This window comes from Antechinus flavipes, chromosome 3 (assembly GCF_016432865.1).
Source record: "Antechinus flavipes isolate AdamAnt ecotype Samford, QLD, Australia chromosome 3, AdamAnt_v2, whole genome shotgun sequence".
NCBI classification, from domain to species: domain Eukaryota; kingdom Metazoa; phylum Chordata; class Mammalia; order Dasyuromorphia; family Dasyuridae; genus Antechinus; species Antechinus flavipes.
The window spans coordinates 627,106,003-627,131,816 of NC_067400.1; the positions used below are offsets into that span (position 1 = coordinate 627,106,003).

Sequence of the window (25,814 nt, forward strand, 5' to 3'; positions counted from 1 at the left end):
GCTTCAATCCTGAAGGGACTAGTGATGAAAAATAAAGTTAGACAATGGACCTAAAGTCTAAACTTGAAAATTTTCTAATCATATGTTCAGAGCAATTACATTTAAGCTCATAACTATGTGTTTAAGACCAAGAAAAAGGAGCCGCATGGGAAGTTTATTGATGGTATCTTTGTCCGGAAACTTTGAACCCACTCCTTAACAAATTCTTCGTGCATGGACAGAAGAATAAATGAATGAGGGGAAGCAAGATAGATAGAGCATCAGCCCTGAAGTCAGGAGGACTTGAATTCAAATCTGGCTTTAGACACTTAACACTTCTTAGCTGTGTGACTCTGGGCAAGTCATTTAACCCCAATTGCAAAAAACAGCAAAAAATAAAATAAAATAAAATAAATGTATGAGAGAGGAGATTGTGATTTATAATAAAAAGATCAGTCTCTCCCTCAGCCATACACATTTTTAAATTTTTAAGCAAACTTTACATACCCTGAATTGCTTGCCTCATCACAAAAAACCTGTAAGTGACTAAGCTGTTTATACTAACTTGATCACATATTTTTTTCCTATTCCATAATACTAAAATTTATGTTTTTGTCAAATTTCCTTTCTTGACCATATATTTTGTTTTTTAATTGTGTCATTGCCTATCCTAGGAAAGGAATCTAGCTCTCAGAAGGGTGTTAGTATATTTATAACTATTTGACATAGTATGAAGTACATATTAAAATCCTGATGACTCTCTTGGTTGGCTATATTACATTTATAACTTTCATAAAAACGTTTTACTCATTCTTGACTTTTCCTTTCCCTATGTGCTACACTATAGCCTTCTCCTAGATGATGAAATCTTGGCCCAGTGGAGCCTGAGGAATGAACTCTCCCACTTTCAAAGGTCACATAGTTGAGAATATCATAGTTTGCCAGAGAGTACTTCTTATCTGAGACCACCTGGTTCCCAGAGCTATTGTTGAAGTGGATGTTCTTCAGAAAGGAATGGGACTGAAAATGAAGAAAATTAGTTGAAGTCCAGAGTACATCCAGGTGGGCAGTTTTGTTGAAACATATAATATGTTAAGATAGATAGTATGAAATATCTTGGAAAGATGGAATAAAAGTGATTGAGATTTTTAATTACAAAGTCAGGAGTTTTTTATATTCTTTTACGTGTTATAGAAAGCTGTTTATGATTACCAACCAACAGTACATTATCATATTGCATCAGGAGAAGAACATGTTCAGATATTCTTTAAAAATGTCTTTTGTTGATATTTGTCTACCTTTACTAATGATCTTAGATTTAATAGTATGTATAATTTTTATTAAATATTACATATATTGTACATATACATAATTATTGTGTTCCTAAATGAAATACAAACCCTTTATCTTTATTTTGTAAATATATTCACAATTCGTACTTATATAATTACATGTTTCTATAGAAAACACATTTTTAAATTTGCTTCCTTCATTATTAAGTTTTTGAGAGTGAGTATTATTTTTTCATCTTTGTGTTTTTATCTCCATTGCTTATCATATTACTATTCACTTAGCAGAACCATTCTGAATGCTTATTTGCTGATTGGGTGGCAGCTCATTAATGATGAGTTAGAGATAGATATAATTTGCTGGAGCAGATAGAAGGGAATTTGGAAAAGGAATTGTCAGTACAAGTAGACTTTCATATGATGATATAAAAATATTAAGGGGTGGAAAACTTTGAACTAAGAGAAGAGGAAAGGGCATAAAAAAGTGTAAATTTGGTGGCACAGTGAAGCCAGCTCAAGGGCCTCGTTGAGAAGAAGGCATGACCTGGAACAGGTGGAGACATTGATTAATGAAGTTCAAAGTTTGTTTCTTGATCTGAGAGTCAATTTATATACTCTTTATGTTAGAGTTGTAGTAACGAATGTTGTCTCTAAGTTACATACTGTATATTCCTTGTTTACATTGTACCTGTACATTAATACTAAACAGCAAGTAGCTATAACAATCTGGGGATCACAACATAATCATAAATTATCTAGTTTCTGTATAGTCATAACAGAAATATAGTTTTCAAGAGTTCTTTCCTTATTTTCAATAATGATCTCTAGTTCTTCTTTGATCACAAATTACTTCCTCCTTCACAGATCTGAGAGATAAACTATCCTATGTTCTCCTAATTTGCTTATAATATCATTCTTTATGTCTAGATCATGAACCTTATCATGGTATACATTTCAACCTTCTCTTGGTATACAGTGTTAGGTGTGGGTTAATGCCTAGTTTCTGCCATACTAGTTTCTACTTTTTCCCAGCAGTTTTTGTCAAACAGTGAATTCTTATCTCAAAAGCTGGGGTCTTTGAAAGACTAGATTATTATAGTCATTGACTATTTTGTCCTGTGAACCTAACTTATTCCACTGATCAACTAGTCTATTTCTTACACAGTACCAAATGGTTTTCATGACTGCTGCTTTATAATATAGCTTTAGTTTTGGCACAGTTGGTCACTTTCATTTGATTTTTTCCATTAATTCCCTTGATATTCTTGACCTTTTCTTCTTCCAGATGAATTTTGTTGTTATTTTTCCTAGATCAGTGAAATAGTTTCTTGAGAATTTGATTGGTATAGTACTAAATAAATAAACAGATTAGTTCAGGCAGTATTGTCATCTTTATTACATTTGTTCAACCTATCCAAGAGCACTTGACATTTTTCCAATTGTTTAGATCTGACTTTATTTGTGTGAAGAGTGTTTTGTAGTCTTGCTCATATAGTTCCTGAGTTTCCCTTTGTGGATAGATTTTCAAATATTTTATACTATCAACAGTTATTTTAAGTGGAATTTATCTTTATATCTCTTGATATTGTATTTTTTTAGTGATGTATAAAAATGCTGATGATTTATGTGAATTTATTTTGTATCCTGCAACTTTGCTAAAGTTGTGGATTATTTCTAATAGTTTTTTGTTGATTCTCTAGGGTTCTCTAAGTATACCATCATATCATCTGCAAAGAGTGATAATTAGGTGCTACTGACAACTTTATGGAAAAGCCCATATGTTCCTATACTCTCTAGTGTTTTTTAATAGGAGTGGATGTTGGGTTTTATCGAATACTTTTTCTGCATCTATTGAGGTAATCATATTTTTGTTAATTTTGTTATTGATATAGTCAGTTATGCTAATGATTTTCCTAATATTGAACCAGCCCTTGCATTCCTGGTATAAATCCCACTTGGTTAAGGTATATTATCCTGGGGATGATTTTCTGTAATCTCTTTGCTAATATTTTCTTTAAGATTTTTTGTATCAATATTCATTAGGGAGATAGTTCTATGATTTTCTTTCTCTGTTTTTATCCTACCTGGTTTAGGTATCATTACTATGTCTGTGTCATAAAAGGAATTTGGTAGGAGTTCTATTTTCCCTTTTTTTTTTAAGTTTGCATAATATTGGAATAGTTTTTCTCAGCCATTCATGGAACTTATATCAAAACTAACCAAGTATTAGGACATGAAAACATCAAAATCAAATGGAGAAAAGCAGAAACAGTAAATGCATTTTTTCCAGATCATGATGCAGTAAAAATCATGCAATATAAGGCCAGGAAAAAATAGGTTAAAAAGTACTTGGAAACTAAATAATCTCATGCTAAAGAATGAATGGGTGAAGCAGCAAATCATAGACATAAGTAATATTTCATCCATAAGAATGACAATGAGAGAACATACCAAAATTTGTGGGAAGAAGCCAAAGCAGTTATTAGGGGAAATTTTATATCTCTAGATGCTTACTTGCATAAAATAGAGAAAGAGAAGATCAATGAATTGGACTTGCAAGTTAAAAAAGCAAGAAAAAGAACAAATTAAAAAACCCTAATCAAATATCAAACTTGAAATCAAAGGAGAGATTAATAAAATTGAAAGTAAAAAAAACTATTGCATTAATAAATAAATCTTAAAGTTGGTTTTATGAAAAACCCAACAAAATAGATAAATTTTTAGTTAATTTTATTAGAAAAAGGAAATTGGAAAGTCAAATTGTTAGTCTCAAAAATGAAAAGGGAGAACTTTCCACCAATGAAGATGAAATTAGAGCAATAATTAGGAGTTACTTTGACCAATTTTATGCCAATAAATTTGATAACCTAAGTGAAATGGAAGAGTATGTACAAAAATATAGATTGCCCAGATTAACAGAAGAGAAAATAAATTACAGAAATAGTCCCATTTTATTAAAAGAAATAGAACAGGCTATTAATTAACTCCCTAAGAAAATCCCCAGGACCAGATGGATTTACATGTGAATTCTACCAAACATTGAAAGAACAATTAAATCCAATACTATATAATCTATTTGAAAAAATAGATTTATATACTCTTTATGCTAGACTATGCTAGACAACACCCATCATCTCTAAATTACATAATGTATATTCCATTGTTACATTGTAGGTACACATTAATATTAAATAGTAAGTAGCTATAACAATCTGTGGACCACAACATAATCATATGTCTAGTTTCTGTATACCCATAATAGAAATATAATTCTCAAGAGTTCTTTCCTTTTTACCTTTTTTTTGGTTTCCTGAGGCATTTGGGATTAAGTGACTTGCCCAGGACCACACAGCTAGGAAGATTTTCTTTGTACTTTTTTATGCTTCCCTTGAGTTCTGTGTCTGGAGATCAAATCTTTTTTTTTTTCTCAGTATAGAGGGCCTTAGACAGTGGGGGAACTCTTGCTGATGTTTAAGACCCTTCAGTCCAGAGAGAACCTGCTGACAATGTCTGGTTGGCTCTAATCTCCCCTTTAGGGCATCTCAACCATCCTGAGAAGTCAGGGGAAAGGGGATGTGACAACCTGTGTTCTACTTGAAGCAGAGATACTTGCAGGAAAGAGACGTTTACATAATAATAGCAGATTGCTTTTAGCTACCACATGTTCAGTGTGCTGTGGTGATGTAATAGAATTAAGGTATTTAAGATTGGGAGAATTTGAAATGAACAGATTCTATATTTGAGCATCCATATGGGCCCCTGCTTTATCACTCCTCCTTTAAGGCCAAAGTTTCAGGCTGGTCCCGAGATCCTCCAGAGAGCTAGTGTAGATGGTACATATTGGATGGTATATATGGAAAATATTAATTTTTATAATTAATTATCCACAGAGCCTTTTTTAAGACTCTTTAGAAAAATATATCTGAAGAGTATTAAAAAAAAGATGGATGGAACCATTTCCAAAATCACTGAAGAATCTATTTAATTTTGGATTATAGACTTTTCCAAAAATCTTCCAGTGAAATTCCTCAGGACAACAAATATTAAAGCCTCCATGTGTGTTTGTATGTGGAGAGTGTAAAGTTTGATTATTCCTTCCTCTTAAAAGCTGTCATCTTTTCCAAGGGTGTCCAAGATTCCAAGGGTCTAGAATTATAGCAATTCCAGCATCCTTCTTAAGAGCAAAATTAAGACTGACCTATGGCAGAAAAGGGAGCAGTCAGGAGGATCTTCAGCTCTCTACTTTTTGGAGAAAAACCCTAACTTGAGAGAAGTCCTGAGAAATTGTTGGCTCTATCTCCCAGTTGTTCTACTTCCTTGTTATTAACAGAAAGTATAAATATAAATGCTCTTTAGTTGTCCAAATTTTTCTAGGCAGGTGAATTCGCTTCAACCCTGAAGGGGACAGTGATGAAAAATAAAGTTAGACAAGGTACTTGAAGTTTAAACTTGAAAGCTTTAAATACATGTTCAGAACAATTATATTTAAGCTTATACCTTTGTGTTTAAGGCCAAGAAAAATGAGCCATATGAAAGGATGTTGATGGTATCTTTGTATGTCCCCAAACATTGAACCCAGTCCTTAACAAAATCTTTGTGCAGGGACATAAGACTAAATGAATGAGAGAGAAGGGAGTTTGTAATAAAAAATTATCACTCTCTCCCTCAGCCATACACATTTTCTAATTTTTAAGCAAACTTTACATTCTCTGAATTGCTTGCCTATAAGTAAATAAGCTGTTTTTACTAACTTGATCACATATTTTGTTCTATTCCATAATACTAAAATTTGTTTTTGTTAAGTTTTCTTTGTTGATTGTGAATTTTGTCTTTTAAATATATTATTGCCTATCCTTGGAAAGGAATCCAGCTCTCAGAAGGGAGTTAGTATATTTATAAATGAGTGATATGGTATGAGATAAATATTAAAATACTGATGACTCTCTTGGATGGCTATATTACATTTACATATTTCATAAAACAAACATTTTAGTCTTTCTTCACCTTTCCTTTCCCTTTGTGCCACATCATAGCCTTTTCCTGGATGAAGAAATCTTGCCCCAGTGGAGTCTGAGGAATAAACTCTCTCACTTTCACCAGGATTTTGGTATCATTACCAAAGGTTACATAGGTGAGAATATCCTAGTTTGCCAATGAGTACTTCTTCTTCTTATCTGAGACTACCTGGTTCCCAGCACTATTTTTTTTAGTTTAATTTACGTTATTTATATTTTCTATATAATTTTCTTAAGACTAGATGATCAACAAAATAATAAATCAAGTGCTGATTAATACTATTTCTGATGTCTGAGATATAAATGCTTTACACTGACAATTTAACAAACACCAGCACTATTGTTGAAGTGGATTTTCTTCAGAAAGGAATGGAGCTGAAAGGGAAGAAAATTAGATCTGGACATGAAGGAGTTGCCCTTTCATTAGGGAATAGCAGAAAAAATTATGGGATATAGAACTAATTGAATATTATTATGTTGCTGAAAAGGAAACAACACGATTTGGTAGAAACATCACAAAGCTTGTAGGGACTGATGTACTATAATAATTAAAAAAAAACAAGAACAATTTATACTTTAACAACAATATTGTGAAAAACAGACTTCTCCAGAACACTTAACACCTCTGAACAATGCAACAATGGACAATGATTGTAAAAGACTGATAAAAGTACCCATATCATTATAGAAAGCTGATGGACTAATAAGCAAAATAAGACACTAATCTTTGATTATTTGGCTACTGTGAGAATTTATTTTGATATGTTATGCTTAATTGTTACAGGGATTTTTTTTTTCCAATGGGATATTTGAGGTGTAACAGAAAAAAATTCTGGATAATTTAAAAAGTTTTTAAAAAATAAAATAGAACAAGTACTTTAAGTCTTTAGTATTGTATTAAGAATGAAACCAAAACATTTTCCAATACATAAATGTGTTTTATAAGTAAAGGAAAACATCCTCCAGCAAGATCCCCATCTCTGTACTATGTGGGGCTGAAAGTCCTTTCTAGGCGTCATGGAGTCACTTGCTTCCTGCCCATAGAGAATTGCAGCTGTAGGAGCAAGAAGAAGAAAAGCAGAGAGAACATCAGAGAGACTGCTCTCCAGTCAAGGACTACCAGTCTTTTAGCCAAGTTTGTGCCGTTGCAGTATCTTCAAGAATCTTGGGAAAGGAAAACTCTCCTGCAGTTGAACAGTGTCTTTCTTGAGTAACTGTTCAAGCTTTGCTCTCTGATCCTCACACTTGTGGAGACAGAACATGATAGGACTCTGGCCCCTATCCAAGAGAGAAGCAGTGCTGGTTATGCCAGAATGTATTTATGAGGAGTTTCCCTGACTGAAAGCTCACTGAAAAGTCTTTCTTAGTCTAAAGGGATAGGATCCTGTATTTGAACTCTTCCACCAGGAGAAGGATCTTAGTCTATGATGGACTCTTGGGAGCATTGCTGCTTACAGCTCTGCACCTGTTCCCCTGTGTCCAAGGAAAAAAAAACCTTGCTTTTCTCAGTTCTCCTTCTCAACTTCTCTGCTTTCAGCCCAGCCAATTGATATCAAGTGGGTAGGAGCCTCAGTGATCTCTTCAGAGACAGGAGAGTTTCATACCATGTGAAACCTGTGTAGGAGCATGAACAGCTCTGATCTGGTGCATCAGGGCAGATTCTATGAGAGGTGAAAAAGTGGTAGTGGCTGAGTGGCCAAAATTTAGATGATCTCAGCCTCCTGACACCCATATTTTTAAATTGGGAAGCCCTGCATCCTGGGATTATTCTTTAAATAATGACACAGGTCCTGTTCCAAGTAGTTTTTCACTAGTTCTTTTAGCTTCATAAATAAATTTTTTTTGATCATTTATTGCCTCACAATGCCCTCGACTTGGTGATATCTAACAAATTCTGCTCCAGAGCAACTCATCTCTTGCTCTGGTAGTCCCTTAATATTCTGCCTCTCCGGTCAATGCCTTTCAAATTTTGAACCAGGTATATAATATCTCTGTTATGGGCCAGAACTTGAAACAGGGTGCTAGGTCACTGGAATTGATAGAAAAAATGCTTATGTACTTAGTTCACATCTTTGGAGAGTTCACACATTAAAGTTCACACCTCAAACACCTTTAGAGTTCACACCTTTAAGAGATCTTATATAAGGAGCTCCCACAAGCCCACTAGAGACTTCGGGAGATTTTTACAAGTCAGGATTCAGTAGAGGAGATTCACAAGTCATAGCTCCCACAAGCCCACTCTCTCAGAGGAGGAGTCAGATCCATTCGATATTCCATAATTGTGCTGGCTGGAGACTTTGGATTCAGAGGCAGCTGGAGGCTGAAGTTGGCAGAGGCAAAGGACTAGCAACAAGAATTCTCAGAACCAAGGGCTATTTTGGAAATGACAATAAAGGATTGGACTTTAACAGCTGGCTGCATTTGAGGTGATTATTACTTTAAACTGAAACAAAGGCTGCCTCCAGAAGCTCCCCAAGAAACCTGCTCCCAGAGAACAATTTATTTTAGAGAAGAATATTACATGTCTCAATTTTGTTCCTAAATCAAAAGTCCCCAAAATATCATTCCAGATACATGTGTCATAAAATTATATACTTTGAAGATCAGTGATAGAATGAAATGATTCATTTAAACTTGTGACAATTCAATAGACTAAAAATTTATCAGCAACTTATTCCTGCAGTAGCAGATGGAGTTTTCTTAATGGAGATGACTTTACAATAATGAAATTATGGTTTTAGTGGGTAATCCTAGACTCTCTATGCCAGGATCTGGGGCTCTAAAGACTAAATCCCAATAGCCCTTGCCCCAAAAGAGTTTTCATTCTGCTGTCAATAAACTGTAAGAAGAAATAGATGTTTCTCTGTTTGGACCAGGGAAGATGCTTTAACTTGAGACCAATGTGGCAGTGAAGCCACATGGAGTTGTTTTATATCTTTCCCCACTGCACTGAGTTGGGCATTCTCTTCTACTAAAATTGTGGATGTACTCATAATATTTAGCCTTGAGAGTCAGCTTCAGCATAGTTTTGATGAGGAATTTTGTGTTTCCTGTAGCCAAAAATAGCTTTTACAATGGTGGGAAGGGTAAGTAATGTCATGATAAATCTGATGGGTGAGAGAATAACCTTTGCAAAGTGAAGAAAAATGAGGAAAACAAAGATCAAGAAAAATAGGAAAAGGATTTAAGTAGAGAGAAAAAGAGAAGGAACAGGAGAAAATAAATTGCATGAAAAGAATTGGATAATGATAATTACACTAAAAATGTGGAGAAGAATAAATATGCAAGAAAAAGGGAAGGAAAAGCTTAAAAAGAGGGAAAGGATGAAAAAGGATAAGATGAAGTTATTTACATTTGTACAGTACTTCTTTTGTAAATTGTGACTGTGCCATAGCAATCCTGTAACTCAACTAGGGTAACACTTCTCATTTTAAAGAAAATAAAGCAAGACTGAGAAGCAAGAAAAAACTTGCCCATCTACCCACAGCAATTATTCTAAGGCAGAATATAAATCTGGATGTTCTGATTACAAGTTCAGTACTTCTTTCGTCATGCCATAATGCTTGTCAATCAGGTTATTAAGCTTACTAGAGTGTTCCAAAAAGAATTTAACTTTCATCAAATCAAAGACTAAATATGATTGCAGACACCTTCCATCATCTTTACAACACTGTGAAGAAACACTTTATAGCAAGTCACTTTAACTACCATTCTATGTGGAATTGCATTTCATTCTTGAAATATCATTGAATTGTATTTCATTCCTAATGAAAGTAGAACATGAATGGGTGTGATGCAATTGAGAATTTTCTAAGGAAAATTCCTGAGGCAAATGGGGACTTTAATAACTTCCATCTTGAGAGAACAGAATTGTTGTATGGTTGTTCCATTCTTTTGCGTGGATCAACAGTGAACATTTTTTTTAAACAATACCTTTTTATTTCAAAATTCATGAAGATAGTTTTCAATATTCACTCTTGCAAAACTTTGTGTTCTTAAATTTTTTCCCTTTCTTCCCTCCACTTCTTCTCCTAGATAGCATATAATCTAATGTGTACAATTCTTCTCTGTATTTTTCCACAATTATCATGCTGCAGTAGAAAAATAAGACCAAAAAGGGAAAAATGAGAAAGAAAAAAATCAAACAAACAAGAGTTGAATATAATGTTGTGATACACATTCAGTCCCACAGTCATCTTTTTGGATGTAGATGGCTCTTTCCATCACAAAGTCTATTGGTTGATGGGGTAGCATTGTTTGTTTGTTTTTATTATGGATATGAGATTTTATTTTAGTATTTTAACAAAAGAGAACATGTTCATGTGCCCAGCAGAAAATCAGGGAGGATTCAAAATATATTATAACAAATTACCAGTTTAAGAAAGTGCATTATATATATATATAATATACATACATATATATTTATATATAATAGTAGAAGAAAGTATATTCCTGAATGTCCAACCTTTCTTTCCTTCCTTGTAAATTGTTCTTTTGTTCTCTGCTGCATAACTTTTTAATTTTATTCTTCTCCCTCCCCTTTCTTTTTTCCCCCCATCTCAAGCAGGCTATATTTAAGAAAGAAAATATTTATGTTTCCATATTTAGCAACATACATACACATACACATACACATACTCCGCCCCCTCCATGATCACTAATACCCCACATATATTTTTCTTATCTCTGCTGATTCTTTCCTTTAATTCTTCTTAATTTGCCTTGCTATTACTTAACTTCTTCCCTCCCTCCTCTCATGGGTAATTGATATTTTAGTGGATAGAAAATCTTGAAAATTTGCAAGTTAATTGAAGGTCCATTTGTTCTCATTCAATATTACACAGAATTTTGCTGCAGTGGTATTTTTTTGGCCACAAGTCCAGTTCTTTTGAGAGTTGCTAGATATAATTGTAGAACCGTAGTCTTTTATTGTGGCTCCTGCTAAGCATGTGCAAGTCTAATTGCAGTTCCAGTATATTTGAATTGTCTTTTACTTGTTTTGTGTAAAATTTTCTCTGTCATCTGGTGGTTTAAAAATTTATCAACAACATTCCTATGTATTTTCCACAAAGGATCTTGTCGAAATGGTGACTGGTGGATTTTTCCTGTTTCTACTTTCCTCTTATGTTCTATAACTCCAGGAAATTTTTCTTGAATTCTTTCTTCCATTATTGTGTCAAGATTCTTTTCTTGGTCACAATTTTCAGGGAGTTCAATTATTCTAATATTTTCTCTTCTTGATCTGTTCTCCTTATCTGTTATTTTTTCTATAAGATGTTTCATATCCTGTTCTATTGTTTCATTGTTTATAATCTGTTCTATTATTTCTTAATCTCTCATAGCTTCACTGGCTTCCCCTTGCCCAATTCTAATTTTCAAAAAGTTATTTTCATCTTTAAGTCTCTGTATCTTCTATTTTAGTTGGTTAACATTTCCCTCATAATCTTCTTATTTTTCTTGGATGGTTTTTTCTTTCTTTCTTTTTCTTTTCTTTCTTTTTTTTTTAATTGTTGAGGCAGTTGGGATTAAGTGACTTGCTCAGGGTCACACAACTAGGAAGTGTTAAGTGTCTGAGATTAGAATTGAACTCAGGTCCTCCTGACTTCAGGGCTGGTGCTCTATGCAGCACCACCTACCTGCCTCTTTGGATGATTTTTTTTTAAAAGGTTTTTTTCAATGTCTTTCATTTGATTTTTAGATTCTTTTTTTTCATTTCTATAAATTCATTCTGATCTGAAAGCTATTTCATGTTACTTACTCTTTGGGTTAGAACCTTTTTCAATGGTCTTCCTTGTTCCCATAGTAAGTTTCTGGAGGGGGGGGGTTCTTTCATCTTTGCTGTTTTCTTTCTTTCTTTCTTTCTTTTTTTTTAATAAGAGGCATTTTAAGGACCTCTTTAGTGTAAGTATCTCTAATCATGGGATGGTGGTTCAAACTTTACTTCAGCTCTCCACTTTGACCTGGAACCCAAACCAAGAACTCCTTCCTCCTCTAAGTGCCTGAAGCCCACAGTATCCTTGGCCCCTCTGCCTCTGCTCTCCTGTTGTGCTGATTCCTTCATGCCTAGGGGTTGCTCTTCAGTACATCTGGGCCTGGCATTCCTAATCAGCTAAGGTTGGGTCAGTCTTCTTGGATTCAAATCCAGACTCCTCAAGCAGTCCAGGAGGTAATAGTTTCTGTGGATCCTGCTGAGTGTGAAGCCACATGTTGCTAACCAAGGGGATCTACACTTGACATTTCTTCAGAGCTAGCCTGGAGGTGTTTGCAAATCACATAGGTTAAATCCTAGCCCCAGGTCTTTGTTCAGATCATTTCTGGTTGCTTCAAAAGATTTTCCTGTTCTGTCCCAATTCTTTCTGATTTTTCATGAGTCTGTGTTTTCCCTGAAGTGCAAATTTGTTGTATTTTGGGGGACATCAGCAGATCTTGAAATATACCAACCTACCCCACCATATTCCCAGAATCTTTCCCAGCATTATTTGTTTAGCAATTTCAGAAAACCACCACAGCTAAGCATGAGTACCAAAAACCATCACCTGAATTATTAAACTGGATGCCAACAGGTACATAAGTCCAATGACAGTCATTCTAAGGGAATGAAATATAAGAATCATGAAAAGTAGAGTGATTCAGGGTTCCTCTTTCTATTCACAATAGTTTCTAATACAATGAGTAGAAATCTTTAGTCTAGAAGCTGATTAGTAAGAGTAATCTTATTATAAGGTAAAAATTTAAATATCTTGTACCAGAGCCACCCTATGTGAAGAGAAGTAAATGAGTAATTTAAAAATTTATCATTAGTGGTTGGTTGTGGCCAACAACTTGGGGAACAAACGGTAGTTAAATTCCCATCATCTGATAGCAAAACAAATTTGTAGTTATACCCCAAATCCAATCTTTTTAAAAATATTTTTTGGTACCAATTATATTTTATGGATGAAGAAAGGTTAAGGAAGCAGGTGTTCAGGCAGAAGTCATGGAATTTCTGTAATTCAAATATGAATTCAATGTGGAAAAGGAAAGAAAACTCTGAAAGATGAAACTCATCAGATCCATGAAATTGAAGACATAATGAAAGTGTTTTTGAAACAGTGGGTGATAGGCAAGAAGCTCTTGTTTAGTAAAAACAGAAGTTGTTTGGGTTTCATTAGGAGACTTGGAAGCAAGATCAATTTGGGTTGATTATTTCAAATCTCATGTTATTAGTCCCTCAGAACAATTCACAATAATTCTGCACTCAAGACTTGACATTATTCTTTAAAGATTTCTTGATGTTCTTGTGGGGCTGCAGAAGGATCACATAGCATTTGGGGATAAAGATACAGGCTAGCAAGCCAGTACTGGAGCTTAAGATGGAGAAGATCTCCACGACAACCATCATCTTCCCCTTGCTACTCTGGTAGGTGGGGAGGAAGGTGATCCAGACGCTGCAGAACACCAGCATGCTGAAGGTGATGAACTTGGCTTCATTGAACTCATCAGGGAGATTTCTGACAAAAAAGGCCACAGTGAAGCTCGCCAGGGCCAAGACTCCCATGTAGCCCAGGACAAAATAGAAGGCAATGAGGGAACCCTCATTGCACCCCAGGATGATGTGCTCACGGTCAGAGTGTGTGTCTGCCTCTGGGAATGGGGGAGAGAGCAGCAGCCAGGTTGCACAGACCATGACTTGAATCAAGGTGCTAAAGAGAACAAAAGAAATGGGGACTCTTGAGCCCATCCATTTCCTGCTCCTACTGCCTGGTCTGGTGGCTCTGAAGGCCAGAACCACAATGATGGTTTTGGCCAAAATAGTGGAGATGGCCACTGTGAACATTACTCCAAAGGTTGTTTGTCGGAGGAGGCAATGGGCTGCTGTTGGGCGACCAATGAAGAGCAAAGAACAGAGGAAGCAGAAGAAAAGGGAGATGAGGAGGATGTAGCTGAGATCCCGGTTATTGGCTCTGACTATGGGGGTGTTTTTGTATTTCACAAAGACATAGAGAACCAGAGCTGTGAGGAGAGAGAAGCAAGCAGCTATAGAAGCCAAAGCCATCCCAATGGGATCTTCATAGTCCAGGAAGGTCATCATTTTCGGGAGGCACTGATTCCTCTCCTGATTGGGATATTGATCTTCAGGACATTTCACACATTGATCTGCATCTGAAAAGAATAAAGAAATCTCAATATTTCAGCCACAGAAAACCTCCCTTTCAGTGGGCCAATTATATTTGTGGAAATAATACAAATGACTCCATCTGGTTCCATGGGGATCACAATCTGGTATAAGTGGATAGAACACAAGACTTGGAAGACTTGAGTTTGAATTCTGCCTCAGATAGCTTTGTGATTATGGGTTAATCAATTATCTAATTTGTACTTCTATATCATAGTTAGTAAAATGGGGATAATAATTGTGCCTACTTCACATAAATGGAAAGAGTTTGGCACATCTTAAAGTAGTAAATAAATTGGAGTATTTGTGAGTTGTGACTGACTGTGAACACATTTGAGTTTTCTTGACAAACATAATAGCAGTACTTGGCATTCCTTCTTCCAGCCTATTTTTTTCCTGATGAGGAAGCTGAAGTAAACAAGGTTATGTGACTTGCCCTTAGTCACAAAGCTAGTACGTGTGGAAGCCAAATTTGAACTCAAGAAGATGCCTTCCCTACTGCAGGCCCAGTGCTTCATTTTCTACTTCATTTACTAGGGATCCACTAGACACATGGTAGCTTATAAATACATACACACACACACACGTGTGTGTGTGTTTGTGTGTGTGTGTGTAATATTCACAGAGTACCTTTTAAACATAACATATTATTCTTAGTATCAACAACAACAAGAATTATAAATGTGTCAGCTCCATTTCACAAAGTAAGGTAATCAGTTTATTGCTGATTTCAATTCTTGCTCTTGGACCATAATCTTTTAAAAGGTTTTCTGCTAGAGAGCTGGTAGCTCTCTGATTTTGTGGTTCCTTCTTACATTAAAATGATTCTGTTGTTCTAACTATATCAGTTCTTCCAGACTTCTTCTGCAACATGTGGAGAAATGCCCCGCTATACCTGTTAAAGATCTTGGTTGTGTGTCTTTCCTGTCGATGCTTAGCATATTTATGATCTCTTTCTATATATCTATTTGTAGACATAAAATCTTTTGGGCTTTCTTTAGATGACACTTATGTTGTTTAGGCATCACTTCTGAATGATGTAAGGATAGGAATCAAAGAAATTGAATGTGTTTAACCTAGAGAAGAGAAACTTCTGAAGGGCCACAACAGCTGGTGTAATATATAGAAACCTACAGTATCTGGAAGAGGGACCAAACTTGTTTCTGTTTGGTGCTACAGGGCAAACCCCTACAGAACAGGGACTATTGCATGATTTACCTTCACAAAGATCTTGTTCTTGTAGGCATTGCTCTAGGTTTGGCTATTTCAATTTTATCCATTATTATCCTTTTCCCTTTGTTAGAAGTAATTCCCCAAATTTCTGCTTTTGTGTGTAGCTTTGTCAGGTTAATGTATCTTAAAGTTTTACTTGCATCTTCCCCAAAATCATAGTTCTGTGTTGAGTAAGTTTATGTCTGGGCTTCAAACAGATCATTGTCTACTAGCAAGGCAGGTAGTTTTCTGAGTGAGAGAAGTGTTTGGGATGGGTAGATTGATGCCTTCTTGGAAACAAATGTACATCAAAAAAAAAACATCCAGGGGAAACAGCTGAGATGAACTGAAAATTTCACCGAAGTCCAACTCAGTACCCTCACTGGAGTCCCAGCCCTCTTCAGTAATGCTGTTACTGTGAATGGTCACTTCATCTTTCCCTTCTCTTAAATTAGTATGAGAGCATTTCTATTTCCTTACTGCTGTCTTGATGGAAAAGACTCACTTGAATCTCTTAATTCCTATATAAGTTCGAGACATCTGTGTACATAGGTTCTCTTTTCTGCAATCTATCTCTGAGCAATTGAAGTACAGAGAAACTTGGCAAGAAATTCCTACTTTGTGGATCTGAACCCCCTCATATCTCTCTAATGTTGATCACTTTGGACCTTCAATATTCTTGATCATTCTGACTTTTCTTCTAGACTTCCCTTGGTCCCTGGATACCATATTCCAATATTATTATGTTTCCTGTGCCTTACAGTAAGTGGGACACCCATTCAGCTTCAGTTGGTTGTCTTAGGTCCATGTTTGCTGAAGGTGAACATGTCCTCAAAGACTTACCTGTCTGGTTGGAAATGTGCCTGTCTGGGCAGGGGTCACAGCTAAAACAGCAGACAGGACTTCCCTCCTGGGCTTTCTTCTGGAATCCAGGACCACAGACTTTACTGCATCTGGACTGAGGAAGCTGCATGGGGAATATTCCAAAGGCTTTTGAGCAATCATTCTGACAAAGTTTAGATCAACTTCCTTGCAAAAGGGACCCACATAACTAAAGCTATGTATAACTAAAGGAGTTATATTTCTTCTCAACTGTTGAAGAGAGGATTCTATTAGAGTCCAAACAACCTGGGTAAGGTTTTCATAAAGAATCAATGCAAAGAAATAGAAGACAATAGAATGAGAAAGATAAAAGATTTCATAAAGAAAATTGGAGCTACTAAGGGAAAGTTTCATGCAAATATTGACATGATAAAAAACAAAATGTTCTGTATTCAATAGAAGTGGAACACCATGGAACTACCCAATAACCATGATGTTGTGGCTATTCTCAAGAACCAGGTATTCTGGAAAATGAAATCATATTTACCCTGGTAACCGTTACTAATGATAAGGCTACGGAAACTAATACAATTCTAGCTAAGCTATATAAAATTCTGAAAGATATGGCTCTTAAAAACCTGGACACGGTAGGACAACCAATTTGAAAAACACAATAGTGGACATAGGATTGAAGAGATCAGTTCTAAGGATGGACGATTCCAAGACAATTCAAATCACTGTGAAACTGCATTCCTTCACATGTTGGCAAGGTTATATTTAAGATCTTTCAAGTAAGGTTTCAACAGCAAGTGCAGAATTACCAGAAGAGAAGACTGGTTTTCAAAAGAGAAAGAGGGATTAGAGATCAAATTGCCAGGCTCCATAGACTATGGGTAATGGAAGAAAGCCCCAGGAAAATCAACCATAGCATGTCTGCTTCATTTACGTTGACCACATAACTCATAACATATGTGGGAAGTCCTCCAAGAGATGGGAGTACCAGGTCATCCTACTGCAGCCTCAGGAACATGAATGTGGACCAAGAAGTAAAAGATACAACTAAACATGCAAAAACTAATTGCTTTCACATTGGAAAAAGATTATGATCATGTTGTATACTTTCTCTTTATTTAGTTAATTTATATGTAGAACAAGTTATGAAAAATGCCTGACTGAATGAAACAAAAGCTGGAATCAAGTTTTTCAGGAGAAATTTCAAATATCTCAGTTATTCAGACATCATCTTTCTGGTGACACAAAGAGAAGAAGAATGAAGAAGCCTCTTGTTTATAGTGAGAAAACTGCTTTGAAGCTCAACAAAATCAATCAAATAACTACATAAAAACCCAAGATCTTTATGACTAGTTTCATCATTTTGTTTCAAATATGGGGACAAAAATAGAAAAACAATAAAACATTTTATGTGTTTGCTGCTAAAATTGTTACAGATGGTGAACACTATGATGACATTAAAAGAAGCTTCCTGCTTAGAAAGGACAATCTAGACAGAATACTAAAAAGTAGAGATATTACCTTCTTAGCAAAAGTCTTTATATATATGTTGTATTTTCCCCAGGAACAGTGTATGATTTTGTGAGTGGAACTTTTAAGAAAACAGCACTAGGAAAACTGTTTTTGAATCACGATGCTAGAGAAGATTTTGAAAGACTTTGGGTCAGCAAAAAGATCATTTGTCAATATTTAAAAACTTAGTTGTAGCTATGTACTTGGAATTTCAAATAATGAAGGTGAAGCTGCTTACTGAGAGACTCAGAAAAATCCCTCACATCATGATAGATTAAGTCAAAAGGAGAAAAGGATTGCAGAGGATGAGATGGATAAATAATGTCATGGAAAAAATTCTAGAATTGGTCCAACTTGAGAGGTTGGGGTGGATAGAAGACATTGGTCACAAATAGTAAAGATTGAGTGACTGGACAAGAACCACAGTCTTCGAGTGGTAGTTTGTTCATTACAAGATTTAGAAATCTTGGGAGGGAAAAATGCTAATGATCATAATTCATTACACACCAAAAAAACTTTATTTCTAAGCTGTTTCCTTCAAGCAGATTTTGTGGAATATTCGCCAGGTTTTAAAATATGCTACTGAGTATTCTGTTGGGCTATTTTCTTATGTTTACAGATTTTATAAAAGCAACATTTTGATTATTCTTTACTTTTTTATTCCATGTGGACCACGTAATGGCCTTCTCTTGGATGGTTAAATCTTGGCCAAGTGGAGCTTGAGATATAAACTCTCCCACTTTTATCAGGACTTCAGTATCATTTCTAAAGGTCACATAGTTAAGAACATCATAGTTTGTCACAGAGTTCCTCTTCTTATCCAGGACCACTAGATTCCCAGCACTATTGTTAAACTGAAGGTTCTTCAGAAAGGAATGGAGCTAAAAGGGAAGAAAATTAATTGAAAGTTCACCACTAGATTTTCTCACGAATATTTTCTAGTTCCTCTGTGGTTTATTTTCTTTAATTTCTTGCAATGTGTATAATCCTAAGATTTTTCATTTGTCAGTGAATTAGGATGGATTATTAATAAATTGGATAACAGAACCAGAAACCCAACTTTTCTCTCCAGGTTAGAAGCCTGGGTCAAATCTCAAGCTGGAAATAGGAATTTTTCAACCTGTTGAAAAACCCAGAATGTCCTTTTCTCTCTTTGATGAGAGTGGGTTTGGGAACGAAGGTACAGGAAGAGAGCATCTAGTATTGTTTAGAGTAAGTAGGGTGGTACACAGTTCACCCCCATAATTAATTAGACTGCTTCCACTACAATCCTAAAAGCCTCTATAATGATTTATTAATTCTAAGCACTGAGCTTTGAATTCCTTAAGATATAAAATAAAAATGATAACTCCTTGCCCTTAAGTAGCTTACATTCCTCTAGATAATGGAGAATTGAATCAGAAAAATAAATACAGTATGATTCCATGAAGAATAAAATACTACCAATTAGAAGGGAAAGAATAAGTATTTACATAGCATTCTTTATATGCAATGCGTTTTCTATATATAATTTTTTTACTTATATTATCTGATATGAAAAGAGGATCGAGCAAGGATTTTAAAGTGAGAACACCGAAGCTGAACCTATAGGAAGCTAAAGATGCTGTGAAGCAGAAGTGAGGTAGCAATGTATTTTAGGCTTAAGTGCCTGTGTAAAATGATGGAGTTGCATGATAGGATCCTAATTCAGAGTACATTCAGTTGGGAATTTTGCTGAAACATAAAATGTTAAGTAGGTATGGTGTGAAATTAGATTGGAAAGTGGGATAACACTTTACAACACTTTAATTCCAAGCTGAGGCTATTTTCTCCTAGAGGATATAAGAATTTATTTATGGTTCCTAACTATGAGTATATTATAATATTGGCTTAGGAGAACGACATGTTAAGATGTTTTTTCAGTTTATATTTTATTTTTCCAAATAGATGGAAAGAGAGTTTTAAATATTTATCTTTGAAGACCTTGTGTTCCAATTTTTTCTCCCTTTCTCACTGATGTCCCTTCTCCTCCAAACAGCAAATAATAATTTACAGGTTAAACACAAGGAATTATTGAAAAATATTGACCAACTGTGTAGTTCTTTAGGAAGATTATTTTCTTGATATTTGGCTTCCTTCCCTAATTTTCTTATATTTGTTGATATTTATATTTTTGTTTTATATATTTTTATATTTATTTTGTACATATATACAATTTGTACATACAGGTAGTGTTAAATTTTTGAGACAAATGAGATTTTCTTAATCTTTAAGTTCTTATCTCTGTTGTATATCCTATTTCTTATCTTTTGGTAGACCCATTCTAAATGCCTATTTGTTGATTAGTTAGTAGCTCAATAAATGATGAGTGGGAGAGAGAAGAAATAAGAATCTCATTGTATAATTAAGATTGAAGAAGCTTTTCATTCAAGAAGTACTTATTAAGTTCCTTCCAAGTAGCCTAGACATCATGCCAATGTGGGAGACTAAACTCAAAATAAGAGAAATCCTAGTTCTGGTTTTATAAAAATCTATATATAAATCCTTGTTTTGAGGTTTAACATTCCTTGTTAAATGTTATATTGAAAGGATCAATCAGGTGGTCCAGTAGTTAGAAACTGAACTGATTTCTGGAAAACCTGAGTTTACAGCAGCATGAGACAGTTGTGTGTGACCCTGAGTAAGTCACTTAACTCTTATTGCCTTGCAAAAAAAAAAAAAAAAGAAAAGAAAAGAAAAACATTAGCTTGAAATCTGGAAAGGACCTCAGAGGCTATTTCATTCAGCTTTATTTCCTAGGAAAATAAATTCTCTTATTCAATGGCATCTGAGGAATAATTTTCAGATGCAGGACTTAATTGAACTTGTCTGACTAGACAAGAGTTCTCTCCATTGTACTAGGCTGCCATGGACTAGCTAAAACTGCCAGGTTAACAGAGATGCCTGGTCCTGACTTCCTCAGCCTCTTGTGGAGGCATGGCATCTGTAGTGTTGATGCTCCTTCTCTTCCCTTACATCTTCTTTCTCAAAGACCCCCAGGAACCAGTTGATCTTGATTCTTACTCTTGCATCCTGTCACAGGGATCTGAACTGACCCTAATTCTTTTTTTTTTTAATAATAGCTTTTTATTTTAAAAAGATAAACAAAAATAGATTTCAACATTCCCCTTTGTAAAACATTTTGGTACAATTTTCCCCTCCCTTACCCTTTGTTTCTCTCCCCTACACAGCAAGTGATCCAAAATATGTTAAGCGTGTGCCATTCTATACATATTTCCACACATCTTGCTGCACAAGAAAAAAATCAGATGAAAAAGAAAATGAGAGAAAACAAAAGCAAGTAAACAACAACAAAAAGGAGGAAATACTATGTTGTGATCCACATTCAGTCTCTATAGGTATTTCTCTAAATGTAAGTGGCTCTCTCTATCACAAGTTTATTGGAATTGACCTGTGTCACCTCATTGTTAGAAAGAGCTACATCCCTCAGAGGCAATCCTAATTCTGAAATGACAAGAAATGAGCTAAAATATCCTGAGTCTGCTGTGCAGAGCTACCTCACTGAAAAAAGCTGAGCTTAGTTAGTAATCCCCTATCTCTTTTCTAAATATTGCAAGTCGAGAATCAAGAGATTTGGGTGTCACTGTTATGAAGAAGGGAACCTTACCTTCCAGGGGGGAATGACCCTGTTGTCTCCATCTATGTTGAATTCCATTTCTGATCTCACTAAGAACATCTTGTGAAGGGCCCAGGCCACGGCATACACAGCAGTGTAGACAGTGTAACTCTGATCAGACATAATGTTTTCTAAAGAGCTCAAACTCAGGCTGTCTAAAGATGCATTTGGTGAACAGACCTCCTCATTTTCCTTCCCATGTATATGGGGACATCCAAAAGCTGAGTTCCAAAAACTCTTAAGGAAAATATCGTCTGGGTGTCTGGCAGGGTTAACAGTTTTCAGAAAATCTTTGAACCCAGGAATTTTACTTGTCTGATCTGAAAATATCAGAGCCCCATGGAAATGATCAAAATAGATATAACCAGGTTTTTTGGTAATATCCCAGTGACTGGTAGTGATCCACACTTTTCTTACAAGGACACGAGGATTTTCCATAAACACCAGACTCAGAAGTGAATTTGTATCTCCATAAATGACAAACACATTTGCTGCAGAAACATGTATGCTGAGTATAAAATATTGATAAAAATCTTTATTTGATGACTTTCTAGTAGTTATCTTTTCCATAAAGGTTACACAGACATCATTTCTGGCCATTTCTTCTTGAAGGTCCCTGAGGAATTTCTCACCCCTTGAATCATCTGAAGCAATAACACCCACCCAGTTCCATTTGAAATGCAGCATTAATCTGACCATGGCAAGGGGAAGAGAGGTGTCACTGGGGGCCATGTGATAAACAGAAGGAAATTGAAGTGGGTCACTTATGAGTGGATCAAAGAGACCATAGCTGATCTGTAAAGGAACCAAACATAACTATTTTTCAGTTTAATGAGTTACCTGTACAAAAGATTCTCCCTTCCCACCCCTTGTGAACCTAGTCTCCTCATCCCCCTCTATCTAAAATTGACTCATTCTTCATCTAAACCTAGTAAGGTATTTCCGATCATACAGAACTCCACTCAAGGATCATCTCCTTCATCAAACCTGCCCTCACTGAAATAGGTGTAAGCATGTTCTGTATTTTTACTACCATGTGTGTCTATGATTGAATCTAAGGACTTGTATATGTTACATAAATAATAAATATTTTAACATTTCAATTTCATGATTTTTAAAGTCTTTTTTTCAAAATGTGTTACATCCTACATGATGAAGCTAATAAATCTGATGTCCTCAAACTCTGTATTACCTTTTTCATCTCTGAGAATCAATAGAAAGGTAAATTAGACACAAGAATTCCCCAAAGGTATTTGATATTTGTATTTCAACTGCCAGACCCTCAAAGTCCTGCCACTGCCCTCCAACCAGCATAAACTAAATGAAACCTCTGATTTCCTACCTGTGGGAGCTTATAGAGCTCCAGCAGAGTTCCCATGCAGTAAGTCAGTTCAGAAGTGGCTCCTCCAATGACCACCACAGACTTTCTCTGCCTCTCACAGTTGTAATTTGGAATAGTCTGTCTCTGGCCTGACAGCCACATGAGGGAACTCTCCAAGATCCTCTCATCATTGTGATAAGCATTGTAGATGTGAAATCCCAAAGAAATGTTGGGCAAGAGATTTGGGTTCCTGTTGATTTCTTCTATGGCAAACATAAAAGCCAGGACTTGATAATAATGTCTGAGAAACCACCTGCCGTAAGAGGGAGATTATCAGGGACAAAGAATATGTATGGTTCTACCAACCTTAAAGAGGAATTGGAAATTTTCCAAAAAAGCACTTCCTCAGTCATATGAAGATCCATTTTTTGGTCAACCTATCTTTTTATTTTCTTTGTAATGGTATTAGGAAATTCTGAATATTTCAGTCTATTGCTAGCAATATTGCAATTAACGAGGCTTTTACCAGCTTTGTAGTATGTGGGCTTGAGGGCATCAGGAGTTATACCATTGATTTCATCCTCTTTCCATTCAGCATTATTACCACATTTAAACCACTACAGCAGCTGTCTACAAGCTCCTAGTTCACTCCCCAACATCACAAGCAGTTCCTCTAAGAACTATCAAATCATTTAAAGATAAATGAGAAAAATTTAGATAAATTTTCAAATAGTGGAGCAATAAAAAAATGAAAAAAAAAAGAGAAATTATATTGAGAATCAACTTGATAGAAACAGGTCATTTATGTGATTTTATTATTATTATGAATTGATATTAATATCTTAATATTGTCTCCAAATAGCTACATATTTAAGGTATAAAAAATCGTGGGCTTAGGAAGAATTTATTTTTGAACATCGAAAAGAATTCCATGACCAAAGAAGGCATATAGAAAAGAAGTTAATATAGAAATTTTTGGTTATTTAAAATTTAAAAAAAAATCTTTTTTTTGCCCCCCCAAAATCCAATGGATCCAAGATCAGAAGCCAAAGAATTAAATGGAAAATTGTTTTTATTATGCTTCTTTTAAAAAAGTTTTTATTTCTAAATTATAAAATTGTTTTATGTTTTTAAAAACTAGTGCCGTTATCCATGTGATAAATTGTCAAAGAATTTAAATAGAAAGTCATCGAGATAAGAAATTCAAGGTATCTTTAGGCTTATGAAAAAATGTTCAAAATGGTAAATAAACATGGTAATAAAAAGAAAAGCAATTCTGAATTACAACCTCTCACCCATCAGAGTGGCATAATCACCAGAAAAGAGAGAATAGTGAAATGTATAAGAGGATATAAGGTAACTATCACATCATTGTGTTTTTAATGGAACGATTAATTATTTTAGCATTCTGGAAAGCAATTTCTCTCTGTGGCCAAAAAGTCATTGATTGATAGATATTTTCTGTATAACTTGTTCTTCAAAGATTTAAAAAATAAATAGAGAAAGGAGTACAAATAAAAAAATTGCATTTCTTTACAGAGTGGCAAAGATCTGGACAAAAAGAGCTACCTTTTTGTTATGGAATCGCTGAGTAAATTGTGATATGTAGATCTATTTTAATACCATTGTTCTGTTGAAAATAAAGCAATATAATTTCATAGTAACATCACACAATTTATAGCAACAGATGTAGTATGAAGATAGAAAAACAAGAACAATTTATATTTTAAGAGCAATAATGTAAAAATAAACATCACCAGAAACTTACGAACTCTCAGCAATGCAATAAACCACAGCGATTGCAAAGGAATAATAATGAAGATGGTAATGATATCATCATTATAGAAAGCTGATGGACTGATGTACAAAATAACACATTCATTTGAGATTTGGCCATTCTGGGAAATTTGTTTTTGATTATGCTTAATTGTTACAAGGAATTTTTTTTCTCAATAGGAAGTGATACAGAGGGAAAAAATACTTGATAATTGACAAGTTATTTAAAAATACAGAATAAATACTTACTTATAGTCTTTTTCATTATATCGAGGATGAAACCAAAACATTTTCCAATATTTAAATGGATGTTCTTTATGTAAAAATAAAGGAAAAAATCCTCCAACGACAAGATCCCCATCTTTGAAATATGTGGGGCTGAAAGACCTTTCCAGGTAGCATGAAGTCCCTTGCTCCCTGCCCACAGAGAATGGCAGCTGCAAAAGTAGGCAAAAGAAAAGCCTGAAGAATATGTGGGAGACTGCTCTCCAACTCCTAATCAAGGTGCACCTGCTTTTTAGCAAAGTTTGTGAAGTGCTATGGAGGGAGCAGGGCAGCAACAGTTGCAGCAGTTTCAGGTGTCTTGAGAACAGAAAACTTTCCTGCAGAAGAACAGTTTCTTTCTTGAGCAACTGTTCAAGCTTTGCTCTGACCCTCATCATTTAGAGACAGAATGGAATATGGTTCTGGCTCATATCTAAAACAGAGACATTGCTGGCCAGACCAGAGAGTATTTAAGGCGATTAGCCCTGATTAAAGGATCATTGAAATGTCCTTGCTGGTCTATGTGATTAGGATCCTATATGTGCATCTTTCTGCCCAGGAGAGGAAACTTAGTCCATGATGGACCCTTGGGACCATTGCTGCTTGCAACTCTGCACCTGTGTCCCTGTGTCTGAGTGAAAATTGTATTTTTCTCATTCCTCCTTTCCTACTCTATTCTCAGCACTGACAATTGTTATCAAGTGGGTATGGGACACGTAATACATCCAGAAACAAGGGAATTTACTAATGTATCAGAGGCTTTGTAGGACTCTTTTAGTAACTGCTCTAGTGCATCAGAATG

The 25,814-nt window shown here is 35.2% G+C and overlaps 1 protein-coding gene across 1 annotated transcript; it reads right to left on the bottom strand.

Annotated features, from left to right (window-relative positions):
* Nucleotides 1-13,520: 13,520 nt before the first annotated feature.
* LOC127557635 (vomeronasal type-2 receptor 26-like) lies at nt 13,521-25,038 on the bottom strand. The gene is made up of 6 exons (XM_051990948.1): nt 24,998-25,038; nt 22,994-23,285; nt 21,643-22,446; nt 18,650-18,877; nt 16,494-16,617; nt 13,521-14,425 (listed from the first exon to the last, which is right to left on the bottom strand). The coding sequence occupies exons 1-6, from the start codon at nt 25,036-25,038 to the stop codon at nt 13,521-13,523; spliced, it is 2,394 nt and encodes a 797-aa protein (XP_051846908.1).
* Nucleotides 25,039-25,814: the final 776 nt, after the last annotated feature.

Bases quoted from the DNA above. Each gene is read 5' to 3' on its own strand.
- LOC127557635 (XM_051990948.1), bottom strand. From the start codon at position 25,038: ATGTTTTGGTTTCATCCTCGATATAATGAAAAAGACTATAA. The intron at 22,447-22,993 runs GTAGGAAATCAG...GTTCCTTTACAG, and splicing joins AGCTCTATAAGCTCCCACAG to ATCAGCTATGGTCTCTTTGA. The intron at 16,618-18,649 runs GTAAAGAATAAT...TTCCCCATGCAG, and splicing joins GGTCCACATGGAATAAAAAA to CTTCCTCAGTCCAGATGCAG.